Genomic DNA, 14546 nt, shown 5'->3' on the forward strand with positions numbered 1-14546 from the left:
CGCCTCTCTCTTTGGTGTTACGCTTGTAGCATACCTGAGGGACAGAGCAGTGTTACTTCCCATTTTAGTGAGGGGGAACAGAGCCCAGGGGTGTGTTAACTTCTCAGGTATCTAACCCTGCCTTCCACAAGCAGTCCACAGAAGTCAGCTGCTACAAATCCTATACAGGAAATTCTTGCATGAAATCTGAACGCAGCCCTTCAGCTTGCGGAAGGAGCCACATTCTCCCACCTCTTCCAGTTGCTACAAGTGGCGTGAACACAGTGTGAACGTGACTTGCCATGGTCACAAAGGACATCTGTGATAGAAAAGAAACCAAAACAGATCAATAAATTTGGACTTCAGGAGGTGAACCATCTTTACCTCTCTGATCATTCAACACTTTGTATGTCCTCTACTTCCATGTCAGGAAATGTCACTTACAGCCCAGAGGCTTACTTACCTCTTACTTCTCCTGTTCCCAGTCCCATGATACCTATAAAAAGATGACAGGGTTGCCATCCCTCAGTCCTCTCTTTCAGCCTGTTCTTGAATCTACCAGAGGCCCAATGGTCACACTGCTATGTAAAGCACTTAGACATGAAGAAAAAAAGACTTGAACAGCAAGTGAAATTTCTAAATGAATATGAGCAATTACAGAGCAAGATAAAACAGGAATTTGGGGGTGAAATGACACCACACTTCCACATGAACGTTGCCAACTCTTTTGTTCAAATAACGTCAACTGGCTTAAAATAAATAAAAAAAAAAAAAGTCAGTCTCAAATTAAGTCCTAATTTTCTGATTTTTCTATGTTTTATATCTACTCAGGGCTTGGGAATTTTTCAATCCATAGAAGTGTCACAAGAAATCAAGACTCTGATAAACCTCTTTGTTCCCTATGCAGCTTTTTGAAGGAAAACACCAAACATGACCAAAAAGAGTAGGAAAAGACCCAGCACCAAAATGTACTCAGTCTATTCCTCTTCACTTCAGACAGGAAAGAAAGAAGCAAGAATCCACACAGTCACAAAATGTGAGAATATTTCTTTTTAATTTAAAACAGTTGCAAGGATAGCATTCACAACCTTTCTCACCTCAGACAAATACTCTCCAAAACATTAACAGTGCTTTACACAAACAACCGTGATTGGTGCAAACCAGTACAGACACTTCCAGGATACAACAGTCAAACCACTGAAGAGTGAATAGAAATCAGAAACTGATTTCAGCCATTAAGGTAGGACGGGCGATGAGAAAAAGAATGAAAAGTTATGTCCAGTTACATATTTTGCATAGTCTTTCAATGCCTGAAAACAGCAAAGATGATTAAAATGGCTTCTGCCAGGACGGAGAACAAAAGGAATGAATTGGAGATGCTTCTGAAACAATCTAACGAGCTCTGGTTGCACGTGTATTCAGAATGTGCACTATGACCCAGTGGATGCTGCCTGAATAAAAAAAAAAACCTGGACTGATGCTGGTTTTAGTTACACCAAAGTCAGTCAGAAGTAATGCCACTGAACCCAGCAGAATTAAAAGTGACAGTAGTCCAGACCAAAAGCATCTAGCCTTGTTTTTAAACCACAGCACTGAATAAATCAAATTTTTATCCTAGTTATATTTCAGCTAGGAAGAGTAAATAGGAGTTTGCATCTAATGTGTTTTGAAGACTGGAGACTGTGACTCAGAATGAGGGATCTACTGGATACAGCACACTGCTAGGAATGAGAGGAGAAAAGGAAAACAAGTTGTTGAGTTTTTCTTCCTTCCACTGTCCTAATCTAAATGTATCATAGTAAAAGAGTAAAAATTAGTCTGAGAAATAAGAGCACTATCCACTCCCAAGTCTTGGATTGCCATAATTCTCAGGTTAGATTGCTTCAAACAGTTTCAGTGATTTCCGCCCCCCCCCTACTTTTTTGTCAAGCAGCTCTCGCCCTCCAACAACTCTTCCAGTACCCAGACACATGGAGCTTCCCCATCAGCCACTGCCTAGGCTGTGCACCGAGCCCTGGCCCAGCACAATTAAGTGCATAAAATTTTAGCAGGCAAAGTCTGATAAATTAGTCATTTATTCAGCACAGTCTGTTTGAGTGTGGCTTCTGCATGCTGGTTTAAAAAAAAACCAACAGAACAAAACAAACTCCCCCACATTAGGCTGAAGAGTCAGGAGTTTACATCCTGCTTCTCCAGATTCATAATGTTCTTCACACATACCCCATCGCAAAAGTGACATGACTTAACTGGCCATTTGAAAAAGGAGGGAAGCTGCTACTTTGGGAGGCAATAAAATAATTCCTTAAACAGATGGAAGAACTTCTAACATATTTCCAAGTGCTAAATTTTAGAAGATCCATAAGCCTTTCCCCTAACTGCTCCCTGCGCTTCTGACCTGATTGGTAGTTTAGTCAGGCAGTACACAACAGTGATGAACTGAAAAGAATTTCAGAAGCCAAGCTGCTACAGCTCACTTGGCACAGCCAGGCTCTCTCTCCCCTTTCATTTACCTCTTCCAGTTTATCACCTGCCAGCTTGCTAAGTGTGCCTCCTATTAACTGAGATCAATCAGTCCCACAGCCATTCCAGTTTCAGGATGTACCAGACAAATGGTTTTGCAAGAGTTCAAGCTCCATCCTTAATCCTATGAGACCAGTCATGTTTCTAGTTTAAAAATGAACATGGGAACTACTGTTGGCCTTTATTTAGCCCAGGTTTCTAAATAAAAAGGTAGTGGCCACCAGATCTTGTTAGATTAAAAATAGCCCGTTAAGTTCATGAGGCAAGAGGGAAGCTATTGTATTGAATTTCCTTGGAATATAACTAGACATTCAAAACAATTTAAAGAAAAAAGAAGAAGAAGAAAAAAGAAAAGGCTTTTGTGCTTTTTCTGCTGCCAGAATGAAAAAGCAACAAACATTGATATATGGAAGTTTTGTTCTTTCACTTTTCCGCTGATCCCATTTTCAAATCTGGCATTTTCTGGTGAAATACTCAAATCTTGGAAGAAGGAAAAAAATTACTGGCAGCTTTTATTTTGTCCAGAACTGGTGGCTCAATAATTACAAGGCAGCTGAATCTCACAGAAGCCACTTACTAATGTGCTAGGATGCTGTTCTTTTGTGTCAATAACAGCACCAAGTACAGGAAGCTTTCCCAGCAATTAGGCACCATTTACACTCTACAGAATTACTGCACTAGAATTTCTCTCATACTCTTTTAAGATCAAAACCCAATTTTAAAAAAAAATCAACAGTGTTTTTTGGCTCTGCATGAGGCTATATGACCAGGGCGAAAACTATTTTTTCCTCAAACACTGGTAAAAATAAAATGCCCTACTCACAACCAGATTTTGAATTGGGGTTCTTTTCTGTGGTGTGTAGCTGCCTGAATTTTGCTATTAAACTTGCAGGCACTGACCGCACAGAAAATGCAATTACATCTCCCTGCCTCTCTTGTGCTCTGTAAGGAGGATTTTTTTTTTATTATTATTTTTTTACTGTTCCAACTTATTTTGAAGGCTCAGTAAGATTATATGAGGCAACTCCAGCAATAGTCTCTAAGCAATGGCCAACACTGTGAAGCTTTGGGGACTTTTTCGAATTGTGAAAGGTTTTGCACTCACCATTTTATTTTTTCTAGAATTAGTGTTTTCAAATACAATTTTAAACCCCACATATATATTCTTGCCTGTGACACAAACTGAAATAACACAAAAAAAAATCAACAAACCAAACAAGAAACCACAGACTGGAAAGGCCAGCCCCTACCTACCCACCCCTTCATCCCTGCCAGAGATATAAAACCCGTTTTAGAAGGTATCTGTTGAAGAGATCACATTATTGGCGTGTTTGCAAGTTTTACAAAAGCCGAAACATCATTTCAAGGTGGGGTATTTTTGTTGTTTGGGTTTTGTTGTTGGTTTTGGGGTTGTTAGGGTTTGCAGTTTTTCTTAAAGGGAGGGAGGAGAGAGGGGCAAATCAATAAATCAGCAATTTTACCAAGCAGTTTTCCCCACTCATGGATGAAACAACTACTTAAGCAATCTTTGGCAGAAAGCAGTACTGCACTATGAGTACTTTGTCAGTGAGTTGATTTCAGGGAGAATGTGAGTGTCTATATGCAGATTTCCCTGAAATAAATATAATGGGACATTAACCCCTTCTTTACCTCCTTCACAAGAAAATGAAATTTAAAAAATAGCCTTGCCTTTCCTGAGAGTATGCATTTACTTTTATAGTCAGAAAGTCTGCTTCTTTTAGCCATCTGTAATCCTGAATCTGTTGGAAGAGCACGCAAAACATTTAAGAGAAGATGAAGAAACCTACGTTTGCAAAAATAAAATCTACTATTTCCCTTTGGCAGAAAATGTGAGGGCACTTACGGGAGATTGCTTCCATGTCCATTAGTTGCCTAGGTTTATGCATCCAAAAGCCAGACCAAAAATACTATAGAATTTAATTCCAACAGAGATAACTTTAGTTGACTTTTCTCACTTTACCCAAAATGATCCCCCAAATAAGACATTCTGCTTTAAGGAACACCCACATACCCCCTCCCTCCCACTTTATATGCAGTATGATTTCTCTAAGTGGTCTGGACTCTGGTTGAAAACACCGGCTCCCAGTTACCAAAGAAACAACTATTTCTTTGTGGCCTTCAGTGGATGCATGGACAGAAGAGGCAGGAGCTGGGTTGAACTGGGCTATTTTTGTTCAACTCCGGAACTTCTGTTTTCTCCATACACTAGCTGCAAACTCCACCAGTAATCTGCATGGTCTTAAGGTATCTTTTTAGGTGTATAATTTAAAACAACATATTATACATCACCTAATAGAAATTTTCCCTCTAACACTTAAGGAGACATCAAATGACTGTTTTTAAATAAACTATAAATATCCCATGTTTTCCTTTGCTTTTTGTCAGTCCAAGGGCTAGGGGTCTTTTGTTGGTTTTAGATTTTCTTTTTTATTGTAAGCTTTTTTGGACAGGTTAAAAAGGCTTATGGCTTCTTAAAGCCAGGTAACAGATTTGAGGCCTAACTTGGTATCCTGTGGTAAAAATAAATGTAGCCCAGGTCTTTGGGAGGTCGTTCTGAGGCACAGACTCTAAGGTCATTGTAGATCACCCATCTGAAATGAAAATAAGATTGATTACATTCCATGTGTATAAAAATCATCACAAATTTATCAGTGACTTCTCAGACCCAAATTTCAAAGACATTAAAATCTAAAATTAGGCATTGCAACAAGAACAAAAGATGAAACAAAACAGCCAGAGAAGGTTTATTGCCAGCCAGAAACTGAAAAGGAAGAGGGATGTGCAGAGGAATGTGTAGTTACAGTTCAAGTGAAGGAAAATCAGGGATTCCCAATGCCAAATAATAGCAGCATATCAAAATCACAGCTGAGATCAGCACTGCAGTACTAGCAGTACTAGTATCAGCTCGTAGTTTGATGGGTTTCTGTTGATGGGGAATGAAAGGAAGTTGGGGCAAACTCCGATAAACAAAGCCAGATACAGAACTGATGTCCCAAAATGAACAGAGATTTGGAACAGCAAGCACAGGAGAGCCAATGCTACATTTCAGCACAGACCTCAGTGGAATCAGAACTGATTCATCACATCTACAGTCTGTAACAATCTAATTTCTTTGGTGGTATACCTGGTAACAACATGTGTGTGTTTTGTCTGCCATGAATACACACCCTGCTCTGGACAGATGTACACTTCAAAGAAAGCATTTGCTTGTCCTTGTGTGTGTCTCCCAGTTCCACTCACCTTCCTTCTTTTTTGAGATGACAAACATAGTGGCCACTCATTGTGGATGTTCCCATGTGGCTGATGAACCCAAGCAGCTCATATCCTGTTTGAGAAATACAAACGGGACCATAACTCTTTTATTTCTAACACTGAAATATGACTCCACAGGTAACTTTCTATTACTGGAGAAGCAGCTAATCTTCTAACTCCTAACTCAGACTGCATTCCCAAACACAATTTCTGTTAACTGCAGCATATTCTTGCTTTAACTAGTGGTCAGATTCACCATCAAACATCAAAACAATCCAACTCAAACCCACACAGACCTGTGCGCATACAGCAGGGCTGTGTCACAGTCCCTGCTAGGAAAGGGAAAACAGCAGATTCATTCCCAGTTCACAGGGAAGGAACACAGAAAGTGCCAGATATGGAGTTCATTCTACACACATATTAGCTATGTCTATAAGTGTGATCACTTATCCCTATCAAACAAAACCCAGAAGTTTACATTTCAGCAGCCCGCAAAAGACAGGACAGGAAAGAAACCTCTTCCTTTAATACGAGGAGATTTTTTTGTGCTTAGTGTCTCTGGAGACCTCAGCATTGGTTCTTGCTCCCCACCCATTCATGCCATTCACCCAAATTACTACCAAAAGTGAAAGGGTACCTTCTTTCAGGATATTGCATAAGGACAGGGGCCTGGATTTTGGTGGAGAAGGCTTTCTGGAGCCATTTTACAGTATCATGTTGATTATCAGGATTTCAGGCACTCAGTAAATGGTCTCAGTCTATAAAGGCTAAGTACCACAAAAAATAATTATTCCAAATCTTTTTTTTTTTTTTTAAACCTAATGATAATCAATGTTTCCCATATGTCCAAGAGACTTAAGATTGTTCTTTATAGTGTTAGAAACATAATTCTTGCATAATAACAGCAACAACAGAAACAAAAATCAAATTGCTGGTAATACTTTTGTTTTTACAAGACCATTACAGTCAAGATCAGATGTACAAGTTTAGAACATACTACAGTTATCACAACTGGGCACTAAAGACCCTTCAAAAACCAGCATGTGATACCCTTATGTTAGAACCACCGCTGAGCTTTTGTACTCTAGTGCTTTTACACTTAGAGTAGGTTCTTTGCCTACTTCACAACTTTGACGGCTGTACATTAGCCCCATCTTGTGGTTTATGTGGCAACAGTATGACCGTGGATCTCAAAGAAAAAAACAAAAGAAAATCGCAAAGCAGTACATGCAGGATACCAACTATTCCCGCCATATTTAGAACAAGGAACTTGGCTGAAGGGTTTATCAAATCTCCCATCAGACCACAGGAGGGCAGAAACTCAGGTGGTCTGTAACAGCGGTGTTATCTTTAGGATGCTCAGCCTCTGAAGATTTAAACAGTCTAGTTTTTCTTTGTCTTTTTATCTTATAGCAAGAAAACAAAAGTAAAGCTAGGCCAGGAGAGACTTACATGCTGTAGCAACAAGAAATTTGGACTGAGGTTATGCATTAAGTCCAGGGAAAGAGTTTTCTGAGCAAACAGAGCACACAGAACTTAGCAGCCCCACAGAGCTGGACTCCGCCCCAGAAGCAAGATTGGAAGTAAACTGTCCGGCTCACGTCCAAAAATCCACAATAACTACTTGCAAAACAGAAAGGAGCTCTATGAATGGTGTAGGTGTGACGCAACAACATGATAGCCAGTTCAAAGCTGAAGGAGAACTTACTTCCAGATCCGTCTTTGATCCTGGGTCCCTCCGACCCTGTCCCTGCAAGGATATTGGCATTAACATTGTTCTCCGTATCCATCATGTCCAAAGCAGGCTCACTTTCTTCCTCGAGTTCAGGATGGCTGAAGATCCATTCCAGTGCACGCTCCAAATTATTGTTCTGTGAGTCAAACCAGCAAAGGAACAGCCTTTAATACATTCTCTAGCATCATGCTACCACTCAGTCTTTGAACAGAGTAAGGATTATGTTCAACAGCACTTAAAACTTTTAAGATACATACTCTACCTCCATAGAAAATAGTATTCAATAAGCACTCTGCAGAAGCTTGACATATGGAAAAGAAATCCTCCCACATCTAATCCCCACGGCCGCCCAGTTCTCATCTGAAGATGCATAGTCTTTAGGCATCCAGGTTGTTCTTCAACAGATGGTAAAAGAAGCTAAGTTTTCCTCACTCCCCCCCCACCCCCCAACTTTAACCTTCATGCGAAACAGACAAACCACCTTCCCCACTCTAACCCAGACGACTCAGGCATCCCACACTTTGCCAGAATAGTTCTGTGTGTATCATCCATTAAGTGGATTTTTATATGCATGTTTCAAAGGTATCCGAGTCTGCACATGTACTAAGTACATACAAAACAAAACTCAGGGGCTACCAATAATTCATGGAACTCACTGTTGCCTTCAGTGCTCGAATTGCTAGATTCCTTTGGAAGCCCATGGAAATTATAATTGCAACCATCTCTTCAGGAGGTTGGTTATCTAGCCCAACAGCTCCAAACACAGCTGCTCCACTGGAAGCAACTTCTCCAAATGCAGATATGACCAATGGCTCAGCAAAGTCTGGAATAAACAAACATTCATCAGTTCATTCTTTTCTCCCACTGAACTGGAAATTCAACAACAAACACAAACAAACAGGACCTCAAAAACGTCCTGAAATCAATATAAGTTCATTTCACTGTCTCATTTGGGACTTAGATGCATGGAAAGCCTTAAAAACAACAAAATGAACATGCACATTACAAAATATCCAGGTGGACAAACTCATACTGAGCAGGCTGGAACAACTTGGCACATCACAGATCTGAAACAACTGCAGGAGAGTAGCAAAGATTGGTATGGAAGCAATGATGACACCAAACAGCAGACAACCCAGCTGATACATGTATAGATGTAAAATGAACTGATTCCCTAGCTGAAATATGTCAGCTAAGCCCAAATGAAAATTGTTCCCCATTTACACAAGCAACATAAAACCCCAGAGTGAAGTGTGAACTCAATCAAATCTGGAGTTTTCTGGCAAGAGAGTGCCCAGATATACTTCAATGCTGAATCACGAGTCCAAACTTTGCATGGGTGAAACACAGAAAGTGGAGAACATCTAGCAGCCCTGTCCATCAGTAGATAGCCCAAGCTCTAAGTACAGCATGAATGCTCTAGCCTGAGCTAGAGAAGGCTGATATGGAAGAAAAGCATTTGGACCACAGGATTCTTTGTACTTACACTTGATCACAAGTCAGCTCCCCCCTTAGCAGCACAGACCTAGCCAAAGGGTGGAAAACAGAGAGCTGGTCCACACCATCAGTGAGGACAGGAGTGTACTTCTGGTGTAGCTTAGGTTTGTTCTCCTCTAGGCAGAGGATGCCACATAATGGTCAAGATCTGCATATCCCAGGAGCAGCTTAGGAAAATTCACTCACACCTCCAGGTTTCCTGGGGTGGGGAAGGGGGCTGTTGTTTCTCTGTCACACCTTATAAAATTTCTACTGACTGCCAAAATATACAACCAGGAGTTGAGTTTAACTTAAACCTTCCAATCACTGACCTGGTTCTTCCATGTGTGCAATGATCCAGTTGAAAGCGACTTCAGCACCGAGGTTGCCTGTATAGTACACGGCTTTCCGACATGCTTCCAAAGGAAACCCCATCTCTGCCAGTTGCATAACTGAAGACTCATCAATATCTAGAGCTACAAGAAAGGACCTTCTGAAACATAAAAGTCTCATTTCATCCATTGTATAGTGTTTCTTACTGTTATTCACAGTGCCACATACTGCAGTACACATCACTTGGATTTGTGTTAGTACCACAGTAAATCCACACCCATTAGAAAACAGCCCTTGTACAAAGTATTATAGTATTTGTTTATGGACTTAGTGGTAATCTTCTGCCCCAGTAATCTACATAGATCCTTTAGGAATTCACCAAGGTTTAAGGACTTTATTTATTCAAAAACCCCACCACTGCATTTCAAGGTGTGAAGAAATTGGGTGCTGTGCTTAGCTAGAGATGGCAGCCAAAAGCAATCACCTCCCGTAAAGGCAGGATCTTGCAGGTGAGAGAAACAGCCACTGGATGTAGCAGTCTCCAACTGAACTTCATTTCTGAATGACAGGGCCCAACAGCTTCAACTGAGATCGGAGTCCAGAGGGAGCCAGGCAGGATCAAGTAGCTGTGACCCCCAGAACCGCAAGACTCTGCCAATGAGCAGCAGCTCATATTCTGGCCACGCTGATGATACTGCAGACTCCTTTACAGTCCTGTACACATGGAAGTAAATGCTGAACAAGTACAAAAATCAGCTGTTATTTAGAAGCATGCAATTATTTAAACTTCACGCATCTATATGAGGACAGGGAAGCTATTAGCTGAGCAAAAGCATGACAATTTTTTAAGCAGCTGAAATACCAGTCTCAGAAAAATGAGATACATACACTCCATGAAATGGTTCGTCATATGATCTGAAAATTAAGAAAGGGAAAAAACAGGGAAAAGGACTTACATGAAGGCTAAGAAGATTCATATGGGAAAAACAATTCCATATTTTTAAAGTCATAGAAACATTTGACCTCATACAGGCAGGGCATGTTCATCCTGACATCCCTGATTTTTTTGCCATGAATTAGACCAGGGATGTTTCTGCCCAGTAATTTCCCTAACAACTCAGAGTCACTGGTACTATAAATCAGTAGGAAATATAGATGAAGGCTGACCTAAACCAACTTAAGCAAGAATCTCTTTTGTCATAAGTAAGGTACCATCATTCATGCATTTACAACAAAACCAGGTCAGTCCATTGAGCAAGAGGACAAAAAAGAATAGGCCTTTGTAAGGAACCTACGGATAACAGACAAAATTAAAACCTTTAGAGAACTGAATTTTGCCATATTTGCCAATTTTGCTCTGGCACACAATTCCAGATACTAGCTTCCTTTCACACACATACAGCTTGATATTATACTACCACTATTATAAATATCCAAGCAAATGGGGCAATCATGTCATGAGAGGAGCTGCATTACTGTTTTCCTATGAAATACTGCGGCACCCAAACTTAAGTCACCTGGAGGAAATTTTAACAAGCTGGGTCTAAGGTCACACTACAAAAATGTGATTTTACTTCTCTAAATCAATTCATTCTCCAGAGAAACCCAGGAAATGAGGAAGGAGTGTATTCTATATTCTAATATTCTTGTTTCTGAACTTTAGCATAAAAGAAACAGTATTTTTTAAAAAAAAAGCAGCAAAGCATGTTAATCACTCCTCTTTCTGCTCTACAAATATTTTAATCCACAGTTTGACATCAGCTCCTTCAGACAGAGCCTTTTTTAATAAGCTGCACAGTCCACTTCCATCCAGAGGACTACACATGCATGCACAGCTGCTAGGGCCTACTGCAACCTCACAATTCTTGTAATTTAGAAATGAATAAGATTTTGAACCTTAATCTATGTCTGGAAAGCTCTGTTCCTAATCGTATATTATGTGTCGGTTTACTGTGAATGAATCAGCTCTGAAGACATGGTGTGTTTGTTGTTCCACTTTGAACCAAGGTGTTTAAAGTTATCCAAGTAAACTCTGTGACTACACAGATGACCATCCACTCAGAACTGCAACACTAAAATCCTACAGCAAATAATCATAGTAAGTGGCAGATTTTAAAATTCCTTCTGACCAGGACAGACCATATACTGTACACAAGGGAGTACACAAAACCAGCGAGGTTGATTTAGCCACAGTACCATCCAGACTACTTTATCACCAGGTTTTAGACAAAATTTAGTATAGGAATGCTCAGTTTAGTAACACCTCTTATGTAAAGGTAAGAAATGAGTGGATTAATGCTCCACTCCACTTCTGCCACCTGTCATGAGACTCCATGTAGGGATCTGAGACCAAGTCCTTTGCACTGGGCCCTGGCAAGTGCATAATGACTTTACTGAAAGGGAGTCATGAACATGCACTGAGGGTCAACGAATGGACAGAAGATGCTCTCTGTGTGTAGCTGATTTTCCTACATGTAGAGGTCTTCAGAAACTTCTCTATCCATCTATTCTAGATGATCAACATTCAGTAAAAATGGGCACAAGGCCTTCATCCTTAAGTAAAAATCATCATCCATGCATATAGAAGACATGTAACAATTCTGTTGGTAAAGAAGAAGAGATCATAATGCAGCACAAGCTGCTCCACCGAGCAGCACTATACTACTGAAAAAGAGGCAACCACCATGCAGCAGGGTAAGCACGAGACTATAGCCAATAAAGCAAGTGAAATAATCTGTTTCACAATACATGATGTCTACCTCTGAGCACAGCAATTTGAGAAAAATATTAATTATTTGGAGATAGTCCAGAGCAACAGCATCAATCATAAATCCTGAAAACATCAAACCAGAAAAGCTGGAAGAACTAGGATTATCGAGTAGGGAATTTAAAAAAGTCTGTGGGGTGTTCTAAGAGTCTTCAGTTATAGAATCACATAAGTGCTTTTTTCTCCATAGCTCCAAAAGGTGAAGGACTGAAGAGAATCAGTATGTGCTAGAGGGAAAGTGGAATACAGGAGAGAATCAGAGAAATGTAGTCAGTAAATACCTTTTGGGTCATTGGGAATGATAACTGGAGGACCAATATCTGGAAGTTCCTCTTCTCCTGGCTGGAGACCCCTGGCCCGAAGGTGGTTGATATCTAGGAAATCTGGCATGTCTATAGAAACATCTACAAAAGCAGAGAAACAGGTTAAGCTTATGAATCCAGCAAAATGACCTCATGGTCCAACCTATACCTTCAGGGAGGGGACTCTGGTACTCAAGGTCCAAACACAACCAGGATTCTCCTGAAAACCGTTCTTTGAGAAATTTAGAACACTAAAGCAGAATTTAACTAGGAGGTCAGACTACCTGAAACTACTATAAGTCCATAGACCTGACGGATTGGTTCAATTTGTCATAAAAGGAAAGAAAATTCAATTGGGATATACACAGCGTAAACTTGAGACTCAAGCCCGGTCCTCATAGACCAAAGTGTGTACACCTCACAGATTATCTTGGATAGAATGAGAAAAAGGTAAATATAACAGGCACATACCAAGCTTTTTGGGTATCCAATCAAGGCCAAAGGTGAATTTCTTTATCTGCACCACTAGGTACTCAGGAAACGAAGCAAAACGAGAAGTTCTGGGAAGCAAAAGAAATACAGTTCATTGAAATAAGGCAACAAAATCACAAGAAGCACAGATTTCAGTACCTCAAGCACACTGAGATAAGTAACTCTAGACTCTAGTGAGATCAATAGTGATAGATTTTACAACCATAAATTTAACAAAAAAGTTTTTAAGCACAGTGGAAAAGTACAGTAGTAGCTTTCTATACGTTCATATCCTCAATGTCAGCCCAAACCCTTGCAGACAATTCAGTTTGTAGGAAGATTATAGAAAACAACTACAAGTAATACTAAAATTGCTTACTCAAGTTGTTCTGAAGTTGAATGTCAGGAAATAGTATTTGAATGACATATTGGCTATATGTCATATAATTTCAGAGCATAGAGTTAAAACACATCTTGGACAGAATGGAGTAACAGTTACATCTGTTATTTTATTCATTCTCTTTCTAGTTACAGTATCATTGTCCATGAGGTATAAGTCCACCTACAAAGCATTTCATTAAGCAAAGATAAATAAAAACTGTCATTTGTAGTTTTTCCACATGCAAGTGCTATATAAAAAAACCCCCTACATTATATTCTTACTGAGCTACTACAATATTTATCGAAGTAGATAACTCGTGAGTTTAAGGGGATCCCTGATATTTGCCCACTTAGTGAAAAGAGAAAGTTTAATCTTGAACACAATGTAATGTTCTATGTACCACCATCCTCCCTTTCCACGCTCCCATTTTTCCCACATTTCATTTCCTGCATCCTTTCTTTTATCTTTCATTCCCACATACCATCCCTTCTTCTAATTCACCTAACTCTGGTTAAAATACAGCAAATGTATCATAAATATAAGATCTTCCTACCATACCCTAAATAACTACTTTCTAAATTCTTGTTAGCACCACCTTGCAATTTTAGTAACTTTATCATCTGCAGCACAAAACTTTTAAATTTTAAATAGCAAATTATTCTTCATCTTCAATGTGATTGAAGACCTAGAGGATGAAGAACAGCTAAATTAAAATTTAACTCTGAATCTGTTGGAAGACTAGAAATGTTCTTCCGACATGTTCACAGTTAATAAAAAAACTTTTAGATTTCTTCTGCATTTTTCTCCATCATGTGCACTTGTCTCCCAATTTTCAATACCATGTCAGTGAAACTGTATGCTAATCTAAGAAAGCAATGAGTCATTGATACTGCAAGTGATCTAAAAATAGAAGGTACTGAGCCACAGCAAACCAGTTGCACAGCCCAATTTTCAACCACTCCTTGCTGCTAACATAAAAATTGAACCAGATTAGAGACTAACTCTTGTTCTCAGCAATACTGCCCCTGAAAATTGCACTGATCTCTGCTTGCCATCCTATTTCTTCTTAATGTTTTTTTAAGCCCAAGATGTTATTGGTTCTTTAATCTATCTGGTTATAAACATACAAGACAGATTCCTTCTTTTATATGTCCATCTTGTACCATGGCCCCCTGTAAGTGACAGCAAACTTTACAGATGCAGCCACTGTAGCATACAAAAGGTGACAGGTTGAAATCCAAACACAAGCAGTAAAGAACATAAAACATAATAACATCATAAAAAAAAAAAGTTTTCAGCATAGCATTT

At 39.6% G+C, this 14546-nt stretch overlaps 1 protein-coding gene across 2 annotated transcripts in view; it reads right to left on the reverse strand.

Annotated features, from left to right (window-relative positions):
- Positions 1-1011: 1011 nt before the first annotated feature.
- Positions 1012-14546, reverse strand: part of USP13 (ubiquitin specific peptidase 13) — a 56639-nt gene continuing 43104 nt past the window's right edge. Inside the window, exons 14-21 of one of the 2 annotated variants that reach the window (XM_055724034.1) lie at positions 12857-12945; positions 12365-12487; positions 10205-10231; positions 9316-9459; positions 8164-8330; positions 7481-7643; positions 5761-5845; positions 1012-5111 (exon numbers count right to left, since the gene is read on the reverse strand). In XM_055724034.1, coding sequence (XP_055580009.1) covers positions 5018-5111; positions 5761-5845; positions 7481-7643; positions 8164-8330; positions 9316-9459; positions 10205-10231; positions 12365-12487; positions 12857-12945 — 892 coding nt within the window. In that variant the 3' untranslated portion in view covers positions 1012-5017. The remainder of the gene's footprint in view (positions 5112-5760; positions 5846-7480; positions 7644-8163; positions 8331-9315; positions 9460-10204; positions 10232-12364; positions 12488-12856; positions 12946-14546) is intronic. The other variant, XM_055724035.1, reaches the window with a different exon arrangement.

The sequence above is a fragment of the Falco cherrug genome, chromosome 11, assembly GCF_023634085.1.
Source record: "Falco cherrug isolate bFalChe1 chromosome 11, bFalChe1.pri, whole genome shotgun sequence".
Lineage (NCBI taxonomy): Eukaryota > Metazoa > Chordata > Aves > Falconiformes > Falconidae > Falco > Falco cherrug.